This window comes from Magallana gigas, chromosome 4, assembly GCF_963853765.1.
Source record: "Magallana gigas chromosome 4, xbMagGiga1.1, whole genome shotgun sequence".
Taxonomy (NCBI): Eukaryota; Metazoa; Mollusca; class Bivalvia; order Ostreida; family Ostreidae; genus Magallana; species Magallana gigas.
The window spans coordinates 18,277,219-18,296,728 of NC_088856.1; the positions used below are offsets into that span (position 1 = coordinate 18,277,219).

Consider the following 19,510-nt stretch of genomic DNA (forward strand, 5'->3'; position numbering starts at 1 on the left):
TTTTATGCCCAATTTATGGAGATATTACTTTCAACATAATATGTTATTGTTGACAGAACACTAGGTTTGACCATGCGCCTAACCTCATTTTTGCAGGATTAGATTCTAAATAATTCTTAGAAATAAAGGAATATATTAACTTTTTAAATTTCAAATCGTTGAAAATTATTTAAATATGTCTACTAAATATAGTAGTTATATGACGTTAGCCATAACATAGCTATGGCAAAAGTCTTCGTATTTTTTTATGGCCCCTCGTATTTACATATCTTCTAAATTAAATATGGTGTATTCATGTGGGTTTTCTTTCCCGAATAAAAAAAACTTTGAACTGATGATTTTTTTTTAATGAGAGTTAAAATGTTAGTGTGATGCTGTAAAATCATTGAAAATCTTTGGTGCAATTTTTGTGCATTGCTAGAAGAATATACTTATGTAGGTAGAAGCATTTTAACGGATAATGAACGAAAACCAAATGTAATTTGCTAAGGATGGTGTAATCGGTGATAAAAGGTACCTACAAAATCAACGAATTTTAGGTCACTACGAATGTTTATGATTTCACAGTTGCTATCATGCGCATGCGTGTGTGCCCCTGAGGTTATTATGTTCAAGCTCATTTCAATTATAAACAAACCTTTAATAACAAAACATTCTTCAATCTTCATTCAGAGATCAATCAAACAAATAATGATAGAGTATATGACACAATATTGCTCCATCGTGTTCAAGTTATCTTAAACTCTAACAATCCAGATAAAAAATATATCTGTTTATAACTCACATTCAAAAGATATTCTTACCGAGCTCTATTTTTGGCTCGATTTATTCTGTCATCAGGATATTTTCTATCATAAACAGTAGGTTTTAACACAGTGTAGTGAATAATATATTGTGTTCATTCACAAAACTTTGTAAATACAACATTTATTACTGTAGTCCAGAACTAGAACTTTTTCCCCTGTTGGGTGAAGTACAACATTATACGACTGTTTAATCCCCGGTAAATCAATGTCCCGACTCTCACCCCCTCCGCGTCTTATCTGCCTCAGTTTGTTCTCCATCACGCAAATGAAAATATTGTCTTGTAAATCAAACGCCAAACCACGTGGAAAACCTGTTTCTATAACCTTTGTAAAAACTTCCATATTCTCTCCGTCTGCAACTACCACTTCTGTTCCTTTTCTTCTAATAATGGCGTAGTAATTGGAATGGAATGAAGTTGAAATAAATGGTTCATCTCCAGTCTTACGGCTATTCGAAGTGTGCTTGACTGAAAAATCTGGCGCACAAATCATTTTTTCGGAATCACTACCTGAGAATATCAATGTTGAGCCGCGTGAAATTGCTTTCATATGTGTTTTGAGTTGAATAGTTTCCATCTTCTTCAAAATCACTTTATCAGAGAGTTCGATCTGAAAATGATCGATATGAGTTGTAAAAGATACGAATACTTTATTCATACCTTCTCCTGAGTGACAAAGGCCAAACGGAGTGGTGGAACATGGATATGTGTAAACACATCTTGCGATAGAGTCGGTAATGTCATAAATCTGCAGAGATGGCGGATTTTCTACGGACAGAAGTATTTTTGTATCATCTATAAATAAGCCATAATACGCCATCTTAGGCAATATTATTTCAGAGAGTTTTTCAAATTCGACCGACATCCAGTCTTTCCGGGCCATGATTTCTTGTCTGCGCAATATATCATTGTTGTGCAATTTGGAAGCAAATTCTTTCAGTGTGATTAATGTTGCATCAGATTTTTCAAGCACCTCAACATTTTGAAAGTTTTGTTTCTCAAGAATTTGATGAAGAAAATCTGTATCAGGTTGGGTGTAATCGTGCACAATGTTCCCGGTTTTCAAATCACACAAACGATTGACATGATCCAAGATTTGATGGCGTACCTTATGTTTAGTGACAAAAATCTGCTTTGTTGATCCGTTTTCCAGAACCCTTTGCATCAAAGTATTAGCCTCTTGTACTGTTGTTGCAAGCCGTTTTACTTCATCGGATGCAATTTCAATATGGCCGACAGCATCAGAATGCTTCTGTTCAAACTGCTTCATCCATTGGTTGTGGGCTTTGTCTATAAGGGATTTTATTTCCTCTACCTTTGTTTCGGTGCATGTCAAGATTTCCTGCTTTTTTGCGTTTAGATTTGCAAGCATATCCTTGTATTCCTCCTGTAAAGCATCTATTTTCTTTAAGAAATCTTTAAAACAGACGGGTGTTACGTTACAACTGCTTTCTTCTATTTCCAATGCTACATCATCAATAGACTCCACCTTTTTACACGTTCTGTGTTTGGTGGCAAAGCATATGCTGCAACAAAGTTGGTCATGGTCTTGACAGAATACTTCAATATACTTTCCCTTATGAACCAAACAAGGTTCGTCTATCTCTATGTTGGTTTTCAAATCCTCCACATCTGAAAGGCTTACAATTTTATGGCTCTCAAGAATCGGGACAAAGGAGTGTATTGATTTGCAATCGTCACATATCGTTGCGGTACAAGTTTTGCACCAATGCTTTGCTTGTACATTTTTATCCTCTCTCTGGCAAAACATACAACACTTATTTTCAGCTCGATCCGAGTCCACAGACATACATAAAATCAGTTTATCTTCCGGTAAACTACAGGCCCATTCTTCACTGGAGGCGTCATTACTTGGAGCTTGGATGGACTTCCGACAGACAGGACACTGGATAGTTTTAGGCGAATTATCACCGCTACACGCCGCCGTACTTGATATGTAGGTCTGAATACAGGATTTACAAAACGTATGATAACATGGCAAATACTTGGGGTTCTTTACCTCCTCCAGACATATAGGACAACGGAATTTGTCATCAGTACCTGGAAGATATTCTTTTTTGGATTCAGCCATCTCTGGATGATACTGAAACTGAAACACTTGCTACGATATGGATGACTTGCTAGTCCTTACTTTCGGTATGAAAAATGTATGGAGCGGTAAACAGACGCCTTTTAAATGGTATAACTGTAACAGTACATTGTTTTTCTGAAATATTATATTTTGCCGATACGTAGTATCCCTGAGCATTCATTTGTTTTATTGAAACAATAAATTGCTTTCCTTGGTGATATATTGGGGATATGAAGGTAGCGACATTGCAGAAAAAATATCGTGGGTTCCCTTACCAAAGTAAAATTATTGCTGCAACAATGCCGCAATATTGCGGCAATATTGCAGCAACACATTTTTGTTACCAGAGACCAGATTTTGAGACTAGTGAAATGTTGCCGCTAGCTGCAACAACTTCTGGTAACATTTTGGCAATACTAATTGGAGTGTTGCCGCTAGTGTCAATAACTTCTGGCAACATTCTGGCAATACTGTTAGAGTTATTTCTGTAAAAAATTATATTAATATGCACCTAGAATATTGCCACTAGCTGCAACGACTTTTGGTAATATTCTGGCTACACTCAGTATCATACTGCCAGAAATAATTTTCTGGTAACATCTATATGTATTTGATCATTTAAATCATGAACTAATTTATACATATAATATATATAATTCGATCTGGCAATACTGCTAGGCATCATAATTGATTTCTGCTTTAATTATAATTTAAGGAGAAGCCGAACAGTGGAGGGGGGTTAAAAAATTGTAAATTATTTAGATATGATTTCAGTTATAACACCTCAAAATTTGCCAGAAGTTTACCACAAACTTTTCTTTTTCCTCTGATTTATTATGCTTACCGAGCTTGCAAAAGCTTTAGCAGAATTTAGACTTATAAAATTTTACACATTCAGCACAAGTCTTAAACTGTCAATTATAATTGCATGAATTGCTTTTGCAATTTTGTATACATATTTTTCCCAAAAAAATTATAATAAGTCGAAAAAATTAAATCTATTAAATATTTTATGATTAAAGTCTTATTCTAAGAAAGTCTCAATTAAGAAAATCCAGTGATATTCCCTTCAACAATGGCATATAACTGTTATGCATGATTACGATGTTTCACTAATAAAGACTGTTTGAATCACCCCCCCCCCCCCCCCCTCATGTTTTACGTGAATACCGACCTGTCTGTTCTTTTGTAACGGTATATTCTTTTTTATTAAGTTAAAATATCAGTCTACTTAGATTTGAGTATCCAAACTGCTCAATGCATGTTGAATTAAGAATTTTCGTATGCTGTTTGTTTCCACTTTTACTTTCGTTTCAATGTTAAGTTACGCGCGCGCTGATTGGTCGATCAAATCGCTAGCCGCCAATTTTCACATTCGAAGCTGCCATGTTGTCTGCCATCGAGCCTCGTGCCATCACTGGAGATGGTGAAATGAATGAAATACGGGAATTATCTGTAAACAAGGTTAAAAAAATACACTGTCAATGGAGTGTTCATCTGTAAAAAAAAAAAAATCAACGGCTGAACTGAGGACGAATCTGAGTGAACGAATCGAGTGTTGACATCCCCTGCACCATCTGCATGAGCATTCATTGAATGGCAGTTTAAACATGTTTGTTATAAGAATATAAACCGAAAGACTGCGATCTACCATTATACCAATGGGTTTAACACTGTTTAAGAACCATGCGCGGATCTAGAATTTTATTCGGGAGGGGGGGGGGGGGATCGACGGTTATTTGAGTTTGCCAGAGGAAGGGGGTCCGAGGCATATTTTTGGTAATTTTATAATGTAATTAAAAAAAAATTGAAGGGGGAGGGGGTCTGGACCCCCCTGACCCCCCTTGAAACTGCTTAAAATCTGAAAACAATTTCCAATGTGCTTATATCTTTATCTTCCCAGTAGGTCTGCCCTGGGTTACACACACCTGAAGAAAACCATAAAAAAAAGCTGACACCTTACTGATTAAATGAATGGTGGAACTGGCAACCAAAAGAATGATGACGTAATTTGTTTAAGATTATGGAGAGGAACATATACACAACAGTGCTGAATTCCAATGTGGATATTGTTGTGATATTCTGATAGCTGTTTTTGTGATTGGTTATGTGTGAAATCAGAATGCCCACGAGGCTGTCAAAAAAAATAACATTTGGAATGCCTAGGACGAATGCCTTGATCAGTCGTAATACAGCAAGTGGTTGTGCAGGACTTGTGAACTATATGGTTTGAGCTTTGCTTACGGTAAACAGTGACTTTTTGTCCATATGCGTCTGTGCGCGTTGTGTCAATCCGTCTGTGCGCGTTGTGTCAAACTACAATACATGTTATTCTGCAGCAATAAATTGTCACTGATTGGCTGAGTACTTTAAGTCAAGTTTCATCATGATTTGTTCATCATATTTGTGTTTATTGTATTTATGTGTTAAATTTAAAGATTATTAATTTTAACTGGCGTCCTTTATAAGCATGTTGAAATTCCAGTTTCAGGTCTCTAATATTATACATTATATTTTTAATTCAATACTTATTTTGTGCATGTTACATCGAATAATATAATTTTTTTAATTCTGTAATATTGTGTAATCACAAACTGTTTTTTTTTGAAAGTCCAAATTTAATGTAATGCGAAATGCGAAAACTTTTGCGGCAACATCTTTCTGGCAATATTGCCGCAATCTCATTTGCATACGAAAAACGCTACTGCAGCAACATTGCCGCAATGTATTGCCAGAATGTTGCTGCAGTATTGCTGCAATAATGCCAGAATGTGTTGCCAGAAGGTCAATATTTTGATTAGGGTTATGTTATTTTTTCCTGCAATGGTCGCTACCTTCACAACCCGCATGAATCATCAAAGAAAGCATTTTATTGCTTATATTAACATCTTTTTTTTAAACTAATTGATAAAATAATTATGAAAAGTAAGTAATGTTCACTAAATTATTGTTAATGTATATGAGTGTCTGAATGTCTGCTCAAGTCTATTAAAAGTACCTTTAGGTACGTTTACGGATAAGCATAATTAAATACCTTCCCCGGAATAGCCAGGGCGCGCTAAATTGAGGAATAAAAGGAAATACGTCACAAAATGGAGGCAAATATTATAATGTACCTCCTTGTATTCGTTGGTGAAAGGTAGGAGTTTACTTACATAAAATCATTTCATTTGGGGGGGGGGATAATAAATGAAATCAAATTTCAATATTTATGGAGGGTGTTGAAGGTGTTATTTTTTTAGCTCACCGAGACGAAGTCAGGGGGAGCTTATGCTATACCCTCGGCGTCGGTGTCGGCGTCGGTGTCGGTGTCGGCGTCGGTGTCGGCGTCCGGACCTGGTTAAAGTTTTTGTTGCAGGTCCTGTATCTAAGCTATTACTTGTCCTATCTTCACCAAACTTGCATGGATGATGCATCTGGACCTACTTATGGACTTGAAAGACAGATGCTGAATCTGAGTCCTAAATTGCAGATGCTGGAGGAGGTTAAGGTTGTTGGACCAGGTTAAAGTTTTTGTTGCAGGTGCCCTTTGATAGCAATATCTAAGTTTCTGCAGGTCCGTACTTCACCAAACTTGCATGGATGGTGTGTCTTATGATACTGATGCACCAGACAGGCTTAAGTGCTGAATCTGAGCTATAGGTTTCGGATGCTGGAGGAGGTTAAGGTTTTTGGAGCTGGTTAAAGTTTTTGTTGCAGGTGCCCTTTGATAGCAATATCTAAGTTACTGCAGGTCCATACTTCACCAAACTTGCATGGACGGTGTGTCGTATGATACTGATGCACCAGACAGGCTTGAGTGCTGAATCTGAGCTATAGGTTTCGGATGCTGGAGGAGGTTAAGGTTTTTGGAGCTGGTTAAAGTTTTTGTTGCAGGTGCCCTTTGATAGCAATATCTAAGTTATTGCTGGTCCGTACTTCACCAAACTTGCATGGATGGTGTGTCTTATGATACTGATGCACCAGACAGGCTTGAGTGCTGAATCTGAGCTATAGGTTTCGGATGCTAGAGGAGGTTAAGGTTTTTGGAGCTGGTTAAAGTTTTTGTTGCAGGTGCCCTCTGATGATGATATCTTAGTTATTACTGGTCTGAACTTCACCTGACTTCCATGGATGGTGCGTCTTATGATACTGATGCACCTGACAGGTTTGAATGCTGAGTCTGAGCCATAGGTTTCAGATGCTGGATATGGTTAAGTTTTTTGGAACAGGTCACATGTTTAATAGATAATAGTACTTTTTCAAACTTGCATAGTTGATAGAACTGTAGTATGAATGAATCACAGAGGAAGCTTTAGATGCAGAGCTTGATCTCCATTGTCAAGGATGCTAAAAAATATATCTTAGTTATTACAGGTCCTAACTTCACCAAACTTGAATGGATGGTGTGTCTTATGATACAGATGCACCTGACAGGCATGGATGTTGAATCTGAGCCATAGGTTGCGGATGCTGGAGCAGGTTAAGGTTTTAATTGCTAGTGCCCGCTGATGATAATAAATTAGTTATTACTGGTCTGAACTTCACCAAACTTGCATGGAGATGCGTCTTATGTAAACTGATGCACCTGACAGGCTTTAATGCTGAATCTGAGCCATAGGTTTCGGATGCTGGATGAGGTTTAGTTTTTTGGGAACAGGTCACATGTTTTATAGATGATAGCTTGCATAGTTGATTTAACTATATTATAAATGAAATGCAGAGGTTGCTTCAGATGCAGAGCCTGATCTCCATTATTAAGGATGCTGAAGAAATCTTCTACCTCACTCAAACCTGCTCGATAGATAGATGTGTTTGTTGATAAATGATATAACATGATTCCTATGATATAGTATTGTATGGTATGAAACAATATTGTTTAATATGATACAATATAATATCATATGTAATATTATAAAAAGTTATATGATACGATATGATATTGTATAATTTTTTGTGATATTTTATGTAATGATATTGTATCATGATATCGTTATGTATAGTATTTTATATTATGATACAATATTGTATAATATTATATTGTATTATTAATTTATTATTTTATCACATGATACTATTACATCAGGTATTGCAAAATATAATATTGTATCCTATGATACTATATTGTATATTCTATAATATTGTGTCATACGATTTTGTATAATATGATATTAGTTTCTGTAATATAGAATTATATCACATGAAATTGTATAATATGATACTGTTATATTATATAATATCGTATCATACGATATTGTATAATATGACATTGGTTTATAATATAATATATTATCACATCACATGAAATTGTATTGTATGATATTTTAAAAAATGTTATTGTATCATATGATACAATAGGTATAATATAATATTGTATTATATAATATTTTACTTTATCACATAATATTGTATCATTTGATATGATACAATGTTGTATCAAATAATATTGTATCATATGATACAATATCATATTATGTATCAAAAATGATACCGTATCATACAATATCATACTATATTATACAATATAATATCATATGTTTCAATGTTATGATGTATTATGTAATATGATATTGTAATATAATACTATATTGTTTTATATATTATGATATTGTATTTTTTGATCAAATACAATAACGTATAACACAATACAATGTCATATCATACGTTACAATATCATATCTCATCATTGTTTATTATGGTATTTTATTGTATTATATGATATATGTTGTAAATATGATAGGATGCAATAATTAATTTTATATTATTGTATTGATTTACATATAAACATATGATTATCATACATTTTTTTAACAGATGATATACGATATTGTGTCAAAACAGAATCCATTAATATCCAAGATCATAAAGTATGATTTCATTTAATATGATAAAGGTGGTCTCATAAAGGTGAAGTCTCATAAGGATGATGTCTCGTCTCGGTGAGCTTTGTAATCTGTGATTACCTATGTTTAGATTAGGGGTTTATACAACATCAACAACAATTAGGTAACCACAAATATTCATGGTTTTCTAGCTTGAAATCCCATGTGTGTTACCAGTATGTGGAAATAATCATAAGAGTTATAAGCACTCTCTAAACAGTAGGACATACATTTGATAACAATTTAATCATAAACATTTTTCAACCTGTATTTCAACATAAGTTTTCAATGATTGACACTGATCACTCGAACAAGGCATGTTAATTTCTTTGCTCAATTGTATCACACAATCACAGATTTCATTTCTAACATAACTCTTCATTTTAAACGGGTATCTGATGTGCTTTAAATTAACAAATTCACATAGTTTCAAAAGAAATATCAGTATTAAGCTAATAATATTTAGCTCTTTGTAAGGTCTCAGCTTTTCACTTTGCTATGTATCATTTTCGAATCCAAAAGGTACATCATAACACTACATAGTGAATAACAATTCATGTATATTCGCACTAATATATAAACACAGAATTTCTTATTTTAGTCCAGATAAGAACTTTTTCCCCTGTTTGGTGAATCATAATATTGTATGCCTGTTGAAATCCTGGTAAATCAATGTCCCTACCCTCACCTCCTCTATATCTAATCCGTCTCAGTTTGTTCCCCATCACGCAAATGAAAATATTGTCTTGTAAATCAAACGCCAGACCACGTGGAGTACCTTTGTGTAAAGCCTTTTAGAAACATTTTCATTGTCTTGGTCTACAACCACTTCATGTTAATTTTAATGAGGGCGTGGTAATTTCAATCAAATGAAGTCGAAATAAATTGTCTGCGGCCGTAAGGCTATATGAAGTATGACAGAAAATTCAGACGTACAAACCATTCTCTTAGAAAGGCGACCTCTGAGTATTAATGTTGAACCACGAGAAAGTGCTTTCATGGGTTTTGTGAGTTGAATACTTTCCATTTTATTGAAAACACATTTTGAGTTAGAGTCGGAAATGTCAAAAAATTGTCAAGATGGTGCATTTTCTACAGACACAAGAACTGTTGTGTCACCAATAAATAAGCAGTTATGTACCATGAAACCGAATTCTTTTTCAGAGATTTGTTCACTGTCATCCAGTCTTTGTTTAACATGATTTCCCGTCTGCGCAATATATCATTGTTGTGCAATTGCGAAGCAATTTTTTTAGTGTGTTTATCGTTTTAGGAGTTTTTACAAATTCCATGACTTTTTGAAATTTAATTTTGATTCTCACATTTAACGAAGGAAATCTGTATATATCAGGGGCCCGTTTCACAAAGATTTCCTAAGATGTTTCCTAAAATAGAACTAACGATATACTTGAGTTATAACTTAGAAGGTTCCTAAGATTTGTCATAGCTGTTTCACAAAACTTTTTTAGTGTAATGCAGTTGACCAAATCTTATCTTAAGATACATTGTAAGCCACTTTTTTAATCATTTCATTAATTCCTAACTTATATTGATCATGTAAATTCTTTTCAATATGGCACGGATGTAAACTTTTTTTAAGTAAGCGTAAAAACTCATTCCCTTACTCACCTAGAAACAAATTAAAAAAAAAATAAAACTGGTAAATAGAGTGTAAATAGTGTAGTGCCTATGTGCATGTACTTAAATAATGTATAACATTTTACCTTCACATGCATACACGAGTAGATAAAAATAACGTAATATACCCGTACATATACATGTATATTCTTTGAAAACGGTATTTTTTGAATCGCAGTATACGGTATATTCCAAAATGGAATACAAGACTCACATGCAGTGACAAGTAAGATTAGATTAAGTTTAGAATGGAAAGATGTGGAACTTTTAAACTAAGTTTAATGTAATGCGTGTTTTCTTGTAATGGTTGATATAAGAATTTTGTTTTACAAAAAGAAGCATCGCAAATAAATGTATCTTGACTGATAGAGGAGGATAAAAGGCAACAATTTCTTAATGAAACAGCAATCCCATATGTGATTTAACATCGACATACCTAAACCACTTGCCGGTCCCTCCTTCCCCTCCCAAAAAAAACTGAAATAAGGAACTCCTAACCCCACCCCAAAGAAAAAACCTCAGATTTCTTTCGTAAGAAAAAGCTTATTTGGTGGAGGGATAGGAAAAACATCCAGTCATCCTGTAATTGAGTTTTACTTAGTATTTTTTCCCGTTTTTATCAAACTGCTTAAGATACATGTATCAATGATTCTCGGAAATGAATAATTTCATTATCATCAGCACTAGCTATAACAATACCCGCTACCCATCTGCGCGTGCGACCAGATAATCTAAAAAAATGTTAAAATCAAATGTCTATACGAGAGATGTTAATTGAAGAAATATATGTATATTTTGATAGTTCTAAAGTTTTCAGTTAAGAAGTAAAGTGAACAAGTCCTAATGATTTTTGTATTATCGTATTTTTGTTCAACTTTAATGTATTCATTTATTCATTTTCACTTTAATGTAATCATTTCAATACAAAATAAACAGTCGCCATATTGAGTTCGTTCCTATGACATCGATTTACCTGTCTTAAAGTTAAGACATAACTTAGGAATTTCATAGGATAAGATAAGAATATTGAAACGGATAAGTAGTGAACTGAGGAAAAAGTTCTTTCCTAAGATATAACTTAGTCCTAAGTATGCTTTGTGAAACGGGCCCCATATTTTGTGTAATCGTGAACATTGTTCTAGATTTTCAAATCACTTAACGGTTGATCATGACATTTGACGACGTACTGGTAACTAAAATCTGCTTGGTTTATAACTTTTGTGAAAATGGTCTTTGCCTCTTGATCTGTTATTGGAAATCGTTTGACTTAACCAGAAGAAAGTTCAATTTTTCGAACAGCATTATAATGTGTCTATTCAAACTGCTTCGTCCACTAATTATGAGCCTTTTCAAGAAGTAATTTTATTTCTTCTCCTTTGAAATTCACACGAGATTGTACTATATTATACTATGGATAAATTTTATCGCAGAAACAAGGGCTTGTGACGTAACACCCCTTCCCCCATGGAATATCTCCATGGGTATCTTGATTTTCAGTGTAAATTTGTTTTAACATGCATTATATTCAACATTAAAACCCCATTGGCAAATAATTAAGTACAATTTGTACAATATGTTTCTATATACATTAGCCAATCAAACGATGTGTAACATCAAATTAAGATGTAAAGAAAAAAGTGACATTCACTGTTGAAAAGCAATACTTATAAATTAAGACTTTTTGAAATAAACTACAAAATGCTTGCAACAGATTAACTGATTATACCTTTGGTGTTTCAAAACGTGTAAAATGACGTCCGTAAGCTATAAATAAATTTTACCTGATAAGTAATGAATGTGAAATTATTTAAAAACCTACTTTTATTTTCGATAAACCGACCCGAAATAGCAAAAATGAGAGTAAGGTGATGGACACGCTTTGGAGCATCAAAGTCAGTGGTATTTAGCAGCATCAAAATATCTACTTGCAATGAAATCATATTGAATATATTTATTGGGACTTACTAAGAAAATACAAAGAAGTTTTGACAAACGTCAAATAAATTAAATAGGGCAATTCGTTTCTTGAATGTAAACATTTCTTAAACTGTCCTCTGACTGAAACAGACCAAAACTGTTACCAAATGATATAAAAGAAATAAATATGAGATTGGACGTGTTGTTTGAATGCAAACTATACATACAAGAATGCCTTTTTAATCTTAATCAGCTGTCGAACTGAAAAAATATGAAGGGGGTTTATTGGTGTCCTCTTTACAGCCATTTGTTGAGAAAAAGTTTGAATCTTGCATATTAATGTTGTAACTTTGCCTCAAAATAGGGTATCCTATTTTAATCAGTCAGCATGGGATCTATCTTTAGAAAAATCCAGTCTATACTAAGAACTCCTGGGTCAATGAAGACACATTGACGTAATAAATGTATATTCATGGAAAAAAAAATAAGTCAATTCAAGACAATCCGTTTTAAATTTGATGTACATATCTATACCTGTCCCATTTTTGTTTTATGTGGATGTTTTCAGATCTGTAATTATAGATTAAAGTAAACGCATTTTAGAAGTGGGGTAGGGGTCCAAAATAGTGATTTTTAACCGGGTTTTCCAACGGAAAAATCTGGTGATTAAAATGGTGAAAATGGCGGGCGGGCGGGCGGCTGCCCAAAAAGATACTCTTATTGTTCGGATAACTCTTCCAACAGTTTTCAAGATAGGAAGTTGTTCTTTTGCAGATCAATTGTACATATATCAGAGGTATATTGCTAGGATTTTGATTTCTGATAATTTATGAAAAAAATACTAGCTTTTGAACTAAGCCATTTTTCGACAAAATATTGCATTTAGGGTACCCTCATTGTACGGAATACTCCTCCTACAGTACTCCATTTCACTGGATATGGTAGGTAGTGCTTATCAATTCAGGGTTGACATGGATTATGGATACAGTTCACAACCCAAAAGAAAACCCGGTTTGCTGTCACATTGACAACTTTTCACTTGTCTTAAATTAAAAAACTATACATTATATTTCAAATATATCTTGTGGTTTTTGAGGCCAATTTTAAGAATAGGGTACCCTACTTTAATTGAGGCAAAGTTACAACTTAAATAGGTAAGCTTAGACCTTTTTCTCAACAAATGGTTGTAGAGAGGACACCAATGAACCCCCCTCATAATTTTTTGAATTTTAAAATCTTTAAAATAAGGCTGTAGCTGCGCACTTCGACAGCTGTTCTGATTGATGAAAAAAGGCATTGTCCTGTTTTTGTCTACAAAGTTTGCATGCAAAACAACATGTAGAATCTCATATTTATTGCTTTTATATCATTTGGCAATATTTTTGGCCAATTGCTGGTATAAACAAGCCAGTTCAAGAAATGTTTACAATCTTATCCTAAAATGACCGCACATCCCCCTTAATAAAAGTTTGAGTGCAAAGATCGACGTAAAGAATGTTTAAAAGAATGTACATGTATTACTATCATAACGAAGTACACATGTCAGTTTTCTTGACCAAGTTGTCAACTTGGTGCCCTTTTAAACTTTAACTTAATTTGCACAACAAATAACCCCCGTTTTGTAGTGAAACTAGATATATCATACAGATGTTTGATTACAAACTGGGTTCAAGCCACCAACCTGTGGCCTATGCCCAACCTGTTGTAGACTCCGGCACTACAGTCGACATACATTATCATTTTTGTCAGCTTTAACAAAACATTAACCCTCCGTTTTCTGAAGTTCGTGTTGTCTTCAAACGATCTACTGCAGTGTATGGTTTGTGTATGGGCGATAGTATAACAGTACGACACATGGAAATGTTCTACATGTACAATGGTCATTTATTTTTAAACACACATGTGTGCTTTGATTTCGGTCTGTTTTGATTAGTTTTGAATTGGAAATTCCATATTCCATAACAGTGCAGTGCATGTCATATTCCTTCAATACGCGTTAAATAATCTACAAATATTTGCGTCCAATGTATATGTAACGTGTGAACTTGGATGAATGGAATACCATATGCGATGCATAAAGGATAAATAATGCTTTCGCTTTCATATAGGAGTTGTGCAACGATATGCTTAACATTGGAATTTGAAAAATAATAACACAGTAGTAGATAAAGGGAAATTATGTGTGGTTATGAATATTAGTGTAACCAAATTACCAAAAATAATCCCACATTTTATATGTTTTAATAACGAATATAAACTAAAAGAATCAACTCTTTATTTAATTTATATCATTAAACATCATTACATCACAAATTTTGATGTCTACTTTAAATATTTGATTCTCTTTACATTGCCGGTGTAATATTCACACACAAACAGATTATCATCATTGTCCACACATAATCCAAAAGGATAGTTCAGATTACAGTTATCAATGTAACGGAGAAACTGTCCATTCTAATCCAGAATGTGGATACAATGGTTGTCTCTATCGGTTGTCAGGATACGACTCTGACTGTCTGTTGTGATACCAATTGGTTCAAATGGTTTGTGTGTGGTAACTGAGGCATGACCGGTGTATCTCCATCTTAGTTGCCCGTCCTGACTAACCACCACTACTGCAGCAGCATTACTGTCAGCTACACAAATGTCATGGTTTCTATTCTCACTGATGTATTTAATATAACTGTTTCCTGAGTATAGAGGTTTACCTTCATCATCGAATTGAACTGTTTGCTTTTCTGTTGATCCAAAGTAACGGACAACTTTGGATTGAGTTTCATCAACACTAAACATGGTTGCCAGAAGGTCACCCGCAGAGGTAATACATAGCATACCAGGCTTCCATCCTTGTAATCTAATAAACGCTTCTGTCTGTCCATTATTTACTTTATACACTGTCTTTGTTGTCCCGTCGGAGTACAGAAGATCTCCATTACTGTCTACAGCTATATCACTTGGTCGCTCCTCTGATTGTGTTTTGATTGTCTGGAGGAGCGAGTCTACCATGAAGCATTTGATATAATTGGTCTTTCCATTCGTCCATATCCTACCATTATTTAAACAGGTCACACTTCGTAAATCTTCATATCCAGCCTGTATTGTGGCAACAAGTTCTGGTTCATCCAGTAGTTCTTTGACTGATATGGTTGGTTGGTTTAGTGACAGACCATTTTCTTCTGTAGCAGTAGATAGTGGAGTGATCTGTCCAAACAAACTGTACAGCTTCTCTCGGGCTATTGGTTTCGGAATGAATGTTGGCAGCGATACCTGAACCTTGGGTGGAATCTTGCTGAACTCACTTAGCTTAGAGCTGTATTCAATGATAGAGGATACTTCAATAGATTTCTCTATTTCTTTTATGGCCAGTAGGGTTTGCTTCATGAGAGCCTGTATTTGTTTGATTTCATCCAAGTGTTTCTCTAAAATAACTCTGTGCTTCACTTTTATGTCGCTGATTTCAGTTTTCATTTTGTTGATGACGATGTCGATTTCTCTGTGCCATTGCTCTCCTTGTTTGGTAATTGTTGTTGTAAGTTTCTCATATTCTCCATCTAGGTCGGCAAGTTGATTTTCCAAATGTAGTGCTGTTTCTTCATATGTAGGAGAAAGGTGATTTTCTAACTCTTCTGCATCCTTTTTAATGACTTCTTTTTTTGTCTTGTAAACTTCTGTAATTTCTACAAATTTATGCCTACCATGTTGCTCAGATGCTATGCAGGAAGAACAAACAAAAATGTTGTTGCAATCTTGGCATTGAAATTTGCAACTTTTGTGTAAATGCGTTGCGCATTTCGGATAAATAAGGGTTGATCTTCGATCCTGGAAAGGAACTATTTTATGTTTTTCATATTCCCCTGATATGTGATCTACTACACAGGGCTTACAAAGGTTGACATGACAAAAGTCACAATAGCTGTGTACTATGGCGGTCTCACAAAGGTCACATCGGGGTACATCCTGAGCACTACAAGAGGGATCCATTGTTGTTCTATAAAGAAAAATTACAGACCTGAAAAACCCACAGCATTTGTATACACCGTGTTTTTATCTTTATACACAAGCTCAAACAGCAAAGTGTGGATTGTTGTTTGTGTCAAAAATTAAGATGTTTTGATTATAAAATTTAAATATTCTTCGAACTACATTGTATATTTTACCTATGAAGCCCTTCTTTCAGGCTTTTCTCTTTCACACAAAAAAATCAAGTTGACAAAGGCTAAACTATAGCAGCGTATGATTAATATGTTATATAATAGGCCTATAAAGTTCAAAACGAAAGTAGTTCTATTCTTAATTAATAGTACATGTATATTACATTGTAAAATGTATGATCGAATATATGATCATATGTTTCAGCATGTGTTAGTAAAGCAAACCTTTAAAGAATTAATACATTTAAAATAACAATAAAGTACCCTACTTTAACTTTTAATTGTCTGGTTTGTGGGTGTCCAAAACATGGCTGATCCTGTTCTGATAGTAAACGCCAGGTCAGAGATAAAATATTAGAGTTTCTTCCCTTTCATCGCTACTACTACTAGCAATCTCTCGGTCAACTATAAATCATTTTCATGCAGAGGAATTTAATATTAGAAAATGTCGTTTAGATATGTTTAAGGTAATATTTTGTGATGTTAAAAAGTGCTGAAATTAGATTGTGTGCAATAATTTGTATTTTTGATTTAGAAAATCTTGATCGATATACATTGTATGAAAAATAAGTCTTGATATCTAAAATATTTTTTATGTATATGCGGAAATAAAATGTTTCAGTTGTATATATTACACCTTTGAAGACTTTGGGTATGCATGTGTAGTACTATTTCAATTTCAAGGGCTTGGGAGTGGAATATCAATGATATGAATCTGCAATTATATATTGAAGACATTACCATTAAATTTGTATATGAGATGGTGGACAGTTTGTTATTGTCATTTTTTATCAGTATTGACAACTAGTATAAAAAAATATTCCCTTTCTACTTAGTATTTTCATACTCTTACAGAGTAAACCTACTTTTGTCTTATTTACCATGATTCAATTTATTTTTCCATTGCGTTATACTAATCATGCTAAGAAGAATGGTGTTATCATAATTTTTTGAATGGATATAATATCTAAGTGCTATCCAGAACAAGAGGTCCATGGGGCCACATCGCTCACCTGAGCAACAATGGGTGTTCAAAAGATATTGTGCCACATGGCCCCTCGGTAGAATAACAAAAAATAGATATGTAAAGTATTCGAGTTTTACACTTTTTTTGCATACACATAATCTTTGACATTGTATTTTTGCGGAATACTAATTTTTACCTGGAATAAGAAAATTCTACCCAAGATATAAAACTAAACATTTGGTAGGGGTACACTGTTAACTTCCAATTCCAAATATTTTCGTTCTGCCCCCCCCCCCCTCCTCCACTTTATAAAGCGATCAAAATATATGAAAGCATACTTAATAGTTATTGTATTTTAAAATAATATATTATAATAGTTATTGTATTTTATTAAAAAAAATCCTATAGATGTGAAGAAGAACATTGTACCTCAATACCTCCATGCGCTCAATTCCTCAAATTTAAAACATTCTAAAATTTAATTTGTCTTCTCCATTATAATTAAACGACTGTTGTTTACCTGGCATAAACTTGTGTAACTTTTATAACCTTATTCACACTTCATTGATGAATACACTAGAATGAAAAAAGTTGTCACGTGACATGTTAAAGAGCTATAAAAACCAATGTATTGACCGGCACATCACTCTATTTTACTAAGGCCCATCCATTATTTTCATGTTTATTAAAAAAAACCAAAAAACAAATAGCTAAAACCCAGGATATTTTTCCGCTGTAATATTCGAATAGCGATAAAGCCTTAATCCCGTACCAGAAATTGTCAGAACTATGAAAACTGTTTTAACGGTGTCGTTTTTATTTACTCGTGTCTGAAAAACTATCAAAATTGATGTAGATTTCATATTAATCATTGCAATCATTGTTATTTCCTATTCAGCATTTAAAATGGAGAAACATTGTCTCAGATATGTGTACAAACATAGAATTGTGAGCAAAGCTCTGTATCTTGCTTATTATTAGAAGCTAAACACTCAAATATGGTTAGTAAATAGAAATTGTAAACAAATATAAGAAACGAGCACAATTTATTTTTCAAAATGAATCATGTATATAACTACATATTTCCGTCAGCGATATTAAACTCTATTTAAACTGAATAAACTCGAGAAAATGCTGAGCATCTCAACAAAACACATTGCATTCATCAACCATTATGCAAAAGAACATACCGAATTGCCAATAGAATGAATTGTATTTTTGTACTTTGTTAATGCATCAGATTTTGCTTAATTTGCGCAGGTTAAAAGCCAACTGTTTGATTTACCGAAGTCTCTGTTTGATTTGATACGTGAACATTTTTTAATACATGCGATAGTTCCCAGGTCAAAATGCATAAATAATAAAAACGAAACGAAATTCAAAAGAAGCTAACACCACCGTCATATGTGAAAACTGTTAACGCCCGATGTATTTTTTTGTGGAAGAAAAATGTGTGGAAAAAAAATTCGGAAAAAATCGGGCTCAGTAGACCAATAATTCAAAATGTTTGATTCGAGTCATGTTTGATAACATAAGGATGCAAATGTCCTCATGCATTAACAGTTAACTTAAGCTAAAATGGAATTTAAAGAATAGAAATTGGTTTGTGTACTCATATAAGCATTAACAGTTTTAAAAATAGAGCAGTTGTTATTTATAGAAAATGGACGGTGAAATAGATTCATCCAATATTTTCTATAATAGAAAAAATACATGAGTTATGATTTATTTTTAGCGGGGGGGGGGGGGTATCAATTGTGCTTGCTCACAGTATCTCTAGTTATCATTGGCGTAAATTTAAAAATCTCGATGTGATTACGCTTTCCCTGGTTTTATATTCAACAGTCACCACAAACTGTCTTGACTGGAGCCTTGATTCTAAACCGTCCCTCACCGCAAACAAGTTCCCCAACTAGACATTTTTTAAAACTCGACACGACAGTAGTAGGTATGCCTGACATGCAAAGAGGCATACATCTTGATTATACAATCGCTACTGATGTTGCTCGTATGTGTTGGTGACACAAATTGTTGTAAATTCTCTGAAAGGGACGATGACAGCTAACACATATGAGT

General features: G+C 33.9%; 2 protein-coding genes across 2 annotated transcripts; both read right to left on the reverse strand.

The window, feature by feature from the left end:
- Positions 1 to 259: 259 nt before the first annotated feature.
- Positions 260 to 2,957, reverse strand: LOC117686519 (uncharacterized). The gene has a single exon (XM_034461565.2). It carries the CDS (start codon positions 2,895 to 2,897, stop codon positions 903 to 905), a length of 1,995 nt encoding a protein of 664 aa, XP_034317456.2. The 5' UTR covers positions 2,898 to 2,957; the 3' UTR covers positions 260 to 902.
- Positions 2,958 to 14,581: 11,624 nt separating this feature from the next.
- On the reverse strand, positions 14,582 to 16,818 carry LOC105322040 (E3 ubiquitin-protein ligase TRIM36-like). The gene is made up of 2 exons (XM_034461564.2): positions 16,737 to 16,818; positions 14,582 to 16,304 (listed from the first exon to the last, which is right to left on the reverse strand). The coding sequence occupies exon 2, from the start codon at positions 16,295 to 16,297 to the stop codon at positions 14,771 to 14,773; it is 1,527 nt and encodes a 508-aa protein (XP_034317455.2). The 5' UTR covers positions 16,298 to 16,304; positions 16,737 to 16,818; the 3' UTR covers positions 14,582 to 14,770.
- Between the last annotated feature and the right edge of the window lie 2,692 nt (positions 16,819 to 19,510).

What these genes read in the sequence shown, in the direction of transcription:
- LOC105322040 (XM_034461564.2), bottom strand. Translation starts at nt 16,297, where the DNA reads ATGGATCCCTCTTGTAGTGCTCAGGATGTACCCCGATGTGACCTTTGT.
- LOC117686519 (XM_034461565.2), bottom strand. Translation starts at nt 2,897, where the DNA reads ATGGCTGAATCCAAAAAAGAATATCTTCCAGGTACTGATGACAAATTC.